Here is a 7,475-nt window from a genome sequence, read left to right on the forward strand (position 1 = left end):
TTGCTGTGGCTTCTCTTGTTGCGGAGCACGGGCTCTAGGCACAAGGGCTTCAGTAGCTGTGGCACACAGGCCCTAGAGCACAGGCTCAGTAGTTGTGGTGCACGGGCTTAGTTGCTCCATGGCATGTGGGATCTTCCTGGACCAGGGCTCGAACCTGTGTCCCCTGCATTGGCAGGTGGATTCTTAACCACTGCGCTACCAGGGAAGCCCCCCCAAAAAATATTTTTGAAGAAAAGCAATCTTGGCGATTTCCCTGGTGGTCCAGTGGTTAAGACTCTGTGTTCCCAATACAGGGGGCACAGGTTCAATCCCTGGTAGGGGACCAAAGATCCCACATGCCTCATGGTGCAGCCAAAAAATGAAATGAAATGAACCATCTATAGATTTCAAATAATAAAAAAGAAAAAGGGTAAGGGGAGGGGAGGGGAGGGGAGGGGAGGGGAGAAAGAAGGAAGAAAAGCAATCTTGGACACTAAGACCAAAAACTGTCAAAAGACGCTTTTGAGATAAAAGAAACATTCATATGAACTGAGTATTTAATGATATTAAGCAATTACTGTTAATTTAAAGTGTGATAATGGCACCAAGGTTAAATTTTTATAAGTCCTTATCATTGAGATATATTTGCTACATAATGGGTACATGGGGGTTAATTATTATTCTGTCTATTCTTATGCTTGAAAATTTTAAATTAAAAAAAAGGGACAAAAGGCAAGATTGCTGATCACTGGACTTTATTAAGATGGAATCATTGATAATTACACAGAAGCTACCTGCCTAAGCCAAAAATCCTTGAGGTTCACATAAACTTAGTTACACAAATAAGAAACAAATGGCGTGTTCAAAACCGTAAGGAAATATCCCAAAGCCCGGGTGATGAAGGCTGGGGTGAACGAATCTGCACATTTACTTCAAGCTGTTAAAGAGTTTGTGGGCCACCTAGATGGGGGAAAGAAAAGGATGTCATCAACTCGTATATCTAATGTCATGAGTTACAAGGGCCTTCATAACCTTGAACAGTACTGCCTCTCCTCCCACCACTTGCCTTCTGACACCCCCACACCCTTCGTGAGCCCTAGTGAACTCTTCAATTACCTGAATCCTAGCTCCCTTCTAACCAGAACTCTCTTTCTCACTTTTTCATCTTTTAATTTTCCTTCAAAATCTACACTTACATGTTATTTCCTGCAAGCTATCTCTTAACAAGCTCCTGTCCCTCCTGTCTTCCCCATAGAAACTTATGCCTCCCATATCACAGTGCTTATTAATTCAACAAATATTTATAAAACATCTACTATATGCCAGATACTGTTCTAGGTGCTGAGTGAGTCACAACGGTAAACAAGACAATATCTCTGTCTCCTCTGGAACTTAGAGAACAATGAGAAATATAATATATATATACTTTGATAGTGATAAATGCTATGCGGAAAATAAAATAGGGGCAGGGGGAGGGAATAGCAACTTTAAATAGAAGCGTCAGTAAAGGCCATCCTGAGGTTACACCCAAGAGATTTACCAGTTTACTAAGTGTTCTACTTCTGTCTCTGCTGGCTTATAACTCAGTGCAGAACGGGACTATGCTTGTCTCATTCCCAGATCTTAACCTAGTGTTGCCTCATAAAAGTATTATAATAATATAACTTTTAGCCATTTTACACTATCCATTTCTGTGGCATTAAGTAATTCACATTGTTCTGCAACCGTCAACTTCCAGAACTTTTTCATTTTTCCCAACTGAAACTCTGTACCCATTAAATAATAATTCCCATTTCCCCCTCCCTCCAACCCCTGGCAACTACTATTCAATTTTCTGTCTCAATCAATCAGACTACTCTAGATGCCTCATATAAATGGAATGATATTTGTTCTTTTGTGTTTGGTTTATTTCACTTAGCATGTTTTCAAGGTTCACCCATGTTATAGCATGTGTCGTTTCCTTCCATTTTAAGGCTCAATACTATTCCATTATATGTGTATACCACATTTTGTTTATCCATGCCACCAATGGACACTTGGGTTGCACCCACCTTTTGGCTATTGTGAATGCTATGAATATGAACATGTATGCACAAATATCTATTCAAGTCCCTGAAAAGAGTCTCAATTCTTTTGGGTATAAACCAAGAAGTGGAATTGCTGGATCATATGGTACTATGTTTAATTTTTTGAGTAAAGTACTTATTTCTTTTTATTGCCAAATAATATTCCTTTATATGCATAAATCACATTTTATATATCCATTTATCAGTTGTTTTGTTTCCAGTTATGGATATTACGAATAATGCTTCTATGAATATCTGTATATAAGTTTGTGTAGAGATGTTTTCATTTCTCTTGGGTATGTAACTACAAGTGGAATTGCTGGGTCATATGTTAACTCTATGTTTAACCTTCTGACTGCCAGACTTTTCCATAGGGCTGTACCAATTTACATCGCCATAAGCAGTATATAGGAGGTTTCCAGTTTTTCCACATCACCAACACATTTTTCTTCATGATATGGAGAATTGTATATAAATGTTCCCTCTTTCCACTAAAATCATGTTGAAAAAAAAGTTGTATGAATAATTATATATAAACCAGAGGATGGATAAAATATGAATATATATCAATGGAAAAGAATATAATGCCTCTTCATGATATTTTACATGTACATGTGTTTATTATGATTTCATTTTTGTTTAAAAATCTGATAGTATATACCAGAAAACGTGGTAATCTCTAGACAGTATGATTTCAGTTGGATTTTTGTCTTTATAAAAAAAAATTTCCAGGGAATTCCCTGGTAGTCCAGTGGTTAGGACTCAGTGCTTCCACTGCAGGGGTCACAGGTTCAATCCCTGGTTGGAGAACTAAGATTCTGCAAGCCACGTGGTGCAGCCAGAAAAATAATAATAATAATAATAATAATTTTTTCCTTAACTATCACAATGTGTTTAATATGAGCCTGTGTATGAGTATGTGTACATGTACATTTGTGTGTTTGCATTGTATATTATAGAATTAAAACAAAATACCTAAATTGGGATTGCTGAAGCATAAATTATGAAAGTTGCCTGAGTGGAGATCATTAACTATTTTACTAGTTATTTAAACTATTAAACTATAAACTAGTGGGGAGTTTATTGACTTATTGACCCCCTTCACCCATTTCTCCCTATATTTTTGATTACAGCCATCCCTGAGGTATGAAGTGGTATCTCATTGTGGTTTTGATTTGCATTTCCCTAAGAGCTAATGGTGTTAAGCATCTTTTCATATGCTTATTAGCCACCCAATCAGTTTTAACATAAACAATCATATTGAACTTTGCCTACCCTTGTAATTTATGAAAATACCTTACTGTTATATGTAAGGGAGTCAAACACAAGTTTACTTAAAAATCAAAACAAACAACTTTTTTTTTTTTGCGATATGTGGGCCTCTCACTGTCCTGGCCTTTCCCGTTGCCGGACGCGCAAGCTCAGCGGCCATGGCCCACGGGCCCAGCTGCTCCGCGGCATGTGGGATCCTCCCGGACCGGGGCACGAACCCGTATCCCCTGAATCGGCAGGTGGACTCTCAACCACTGCGCCACCAGGGAGGCCCAAAACAAACAACTTTTGTACCAACTATTATGTACAAGACACACTGGAGGATATAAATTATTTTAAAGACTAGACTTTCGTACTTAAAAATACAAAATCCAGTTTCCCCACTGTTTAGCAGTGTAAATTAGAACATCACTTCTCTGAGCCTCAGTTTCAGCACTGTCCTGGCTCTAGGATGAAAAGGTGGTCAGCACCAAGTCTTCCCTGGCCACTGTAAGCTTTCCCCTTCCTGACCTTAGGCTGACTTACGCAGTGGTCCCTTGCATGCAAGAAGTCCAAGAGCTCCTCTGTGCAATCCTCTGTCTGTGACCTGGAGGATACACGCTCATCACAGAGCTCTAGCTGCTTCCGAGCCTGTACACATTTCTCCAGCTGCTCGCATTGCTCTCTCACTGTTGTTAGGGGATCCTGAATGAGAAACACACACACACACAGAAAACCAAAATGGGGGTTTCAGGAAACCCACAAACCATAAGCTTTGATTAATACAACCACCAAACCAAGGTGCTGCCTCTGAATTACCGTGCAGAAGGCCAGCTGGCAGAGCCACACTGCCGCCAGAAATGGCAGAATGGGGTCTCCCATTCAATTCTGATGCTAAGTAGTAGGGGAAAGTTTCACATTCCTGCCTTCCAGGGTTGCCAGTATGCACTGAAAGCCTCAGTCCTATCTGAAAAACAAGGTGGTCAAGGAAACCTGGCCAAACTTGAAGTAGATCTATAGGAGGCCTTACTTGTTAACACAGCATTTTGGGATACCTAATGTCTGTGAATTTCAATTCCCCTCGTCTGACAACCAGGCCTATGCACCCCAGCTGCCCAGCTAGAAGGGCAATGTTACATGGAGAAGGACAATCTAAGAAAGGTTCCTTCTAGAATTTTTATTAAACCACAAATAGCATACGACTGAGTACCAGGCCTTCAAGATGCTACTCTGCTCCCTGATACCATGACTGGAGAAGCCCCAAACCCAGAGAAGACAGCTTCCCAGGCCCACACACCCCGCAAACACTGTACAGGAGGTATTAAAGGATTTTTCCACTCCCATTCTCTCTAAGGTGTCAAGACTCCTTAAATTGCCCTTAGAGTTTCATGAAAACTCAAACTTTCTTTTACTGAGAAGGTTCCAAACCTGAGACAGCTCTTACCACTAATTCCTCCTCCTCCTCTTCTTCCTACAAAATGAAAACAAAATTAATGTCAGCAGCAATTTTATAATACATATATTCCCAATCATATTGATGTTGTAATCACTGAGAATAGACATTATTAATCTTTTTATATTTTCTGTATTTTATGATGATTTGATGTTTTAGGAGACTTGCTAATCCTGGAGACAGCCCCTCCCAGGACTGGCTAATTTCTAGAGTTAGCAAACAACTTGCCTGGGGGCACGCATTTCATATGCAAACCAACCAATCCAAAACCCTTCTCAACAACCACCTTTCTCTAACTCTCCTACACTAAACCAATTATTGCCCCTGCACTAATCACATCAGGGCTAAGTGTCAAACAAACAGGGACTAGCCCAAAGCCCACCACGAAATTATCCACTCTTAAACTTGCTAGAGCACACCTATCCTGCCTCACTCATTCCTTTTTCTTTCTGCTCCTGACTGATCCAAGCACTTCCCCATGTGGCCCTGGGTGGTATGGCCTGCCCCCTTCTCTTGGGAACTATAAGTAATAAACTCTTCTTTCAAAAACAGTTGTCTCATCTTAGTTATGCTTTGAAGAAGGGTGATAAATATCATTCTAGACAGGGCCACTTCAACTTTTTACCAATTATACAATTTAAATTATTTTTTAATAAATTATAAAGTAGTTTAAATTAAAAAAAAAAAGTTGTCTCCATGCTTGTAACCTTACCCTACCTGATTAAAACAAGTCCTGGGTATATTTCAACAAGGACACACAATTTCACATTCATCAGCAACATACTTAAGTGCGCACAACACTCTAACGTTTATAAGCACTTTCATATCTGTAATGATTTGATTAATCACAACAGTCCCTTAAGGGGCTCCCAGTTTAGGAAAAACAAACACTAATTAAACATTTTCTGATATAGATTTAAGCTGTCATATTAAAACTGCCATATCAATTTTAATGTATAGATTTTGCAAATACTATGCTATATGTAATACCTAACTGTATCTGTAGTGTATATGTAATATATTTATGCTCATTAAATGTTTTAATTTCTTCTGAAAAAAAAAAGATTCAGTCTGTCAGATGTTCATATGGAATCTGCATAACTTAAGTATTTTATTCTAAATTCTGGTAGGTCCCAGTATTACCAGAAATAGCTATATTTAATCCTCACACCCCAAACCAAGTTAGGAAGAAAGCTAACATTTTTTTTTTCCTGGGCTCTGAACTTGAATTGGGAACATGAAAATAGCCAAACCTAAACTCTACTTTAGCCAGAGCTTAACTAAAGATAGTTTTGGTCACTGCTTTTTGGCTTGCTGAGCTCCCAGGACACTAAGTAGACTATCAACATAAGTGCACCAAAGGTCTACACAACTCCATTCACAAGCTTGAAAACATCAGGCCCTACCTGTTACTCCTGATTCAGGTGCACAACCTTCCAAGAGGAGCAGTGTAAAAAAAATTCCCCTTGGGAGCAACAGCATAGGCCTAAATCTGTGGCTTAGCATAGTCTGATCAGTAACTCAACCTGCCAAAAGTAAGGCGTTTGCCTGACTGTGCATGCATGTGTCCACATTTGGGGGAAGGGAAAGAAAAGGTATATATACAGAAAAAAAGAACTAGCTCAGAGATCCTTCACTGTGTTTACAAAATTCCAATACAATCTGCCCCATTCTCTACCATGACCTTCAGTGAAGGGACCAAAGCTCATGAAAGCTGGGAGTGAGGGGTAGGGCAGGTTCAACTGTAACCCCAGGCTATTTATTCTTACAATTAGCAAAGGTGTCTTCTAAACATGAAGATGTTACTTAGGAGGTAAAATTCTAGTTTTCCATTAAACAAGGTTTCTTAACCTTACTCTTTAAAAAAATTCATCCTGAATAAAGTTTTTCCAGAAAACTGAAATCACATTCTGCCTGAGTTAGAAACCGGAAATTAGCATCCTAGAAGCAAGACCTTTACATCCTTTCCCTATTAGCAATGCTACTACATTGATCATTTTATGTCTTTGATAATTTTGTGACAGAAGTATCATGGCATATGTTTTGGGAAAACAAATCCAAATACAAGTCTGAATATAGACTACTTCATGTAAAACTTCATGTCAATGAGAAAAACCAAGGTCACACTACATAAAAAGATTCAGTCTCCAAGAGGAACAGGTTCTTCATAACAAACTTCAGTTTTCTTATTTTAAAATTGACTACTTGTTTACTTTCTTTTCCCTCATCTACTGCTGTGGTGAGCCCTACTTAACTTTCTGGTATACTTCCAGCTGAACTTCCTGAGGCTGGCTCCACTTCTTTCTGGTCCTCTTTCTCATAATAAGACTAGAAAAAATTATGGGATAAACTAGTTTCCAACTATTCTGAACCCACAGCTGTCGGGAAGTGACCAGAAAACAAAGAAAAGACAGGAAATATGATGGGAAACAAAAAACTAGCTGGCTTCTGTAAAACTGTGTAACACTGTGGCTAAGTCTTGGCTCTGGAAACATGCTGCTTGGGTTCAATTCCTGGCTCCAATATCTACTAGCTGTGTGACCTCAGACAAGATATTTAACCTCTCTATGCTTGTTTCCTCATCTGTAAAATGGCAACATTAAGAGTACCTAATACTTACCTCACAGGACTATTGTGTGGCTTAAATGATTTGGTACATACAAAGCACTTGGAATCGTTAAGCAGCCAATAAATTATTATTACACTGGCATTCTCAGTCAGGGAAA

The 7,475-nt window shown here is 39.0% G+C and overlaps 1 protein-coding gene across 1 annotated transcript in view; it reads right to left on the bottom strand.

The window, feature by feature from the left end:
- Window positions 1–717: 717 nt before the first annotated feature.
- The window catches only part of UQCRH (ubiquinol-cytochrome c reductase hinge protein), a 7,751-nt gene continuing 993 nt past the window's right edge, over window positions 718–7,475 (bottom strand). The window contains exons 2-4 of the mRNA XM_007463947.1: window positions 4,741–4,767; window positions 3,843–4,001; window positions 718–939 (exon numbers count right to left, since the gene is read on the bottom strand). Coding sequence (XP_007464009.1) covers window positions 907–939; window positions 3,843–4,001; window positions 4,741–4,767 — 219 coding nt within the window. The 3' untranslated portion in view covers window positions 718–906. The remainder of the gene's footprint in view (window positions 940–3,842; window positions 4,002–4,740; window positions 4,768–7,475) is intronic.

The sequence above is a fragment of the Lipotes vexillifer genome, unplaced genomic scaffold (genome assembly GCF_000442215.2).
Source record: "Lipotes vexillifer unplaced genomic scaffold, Lipotes_vexillifer_v1.1 scaffold13, whole genome shotgun sequence".
NCBI classification, from domain to species: Eukaryota; Metazoa; Chordata; class Mammalia; order Artiodactyla; family Lipotidae; genus Lipotes; species Lipotes vexillifer.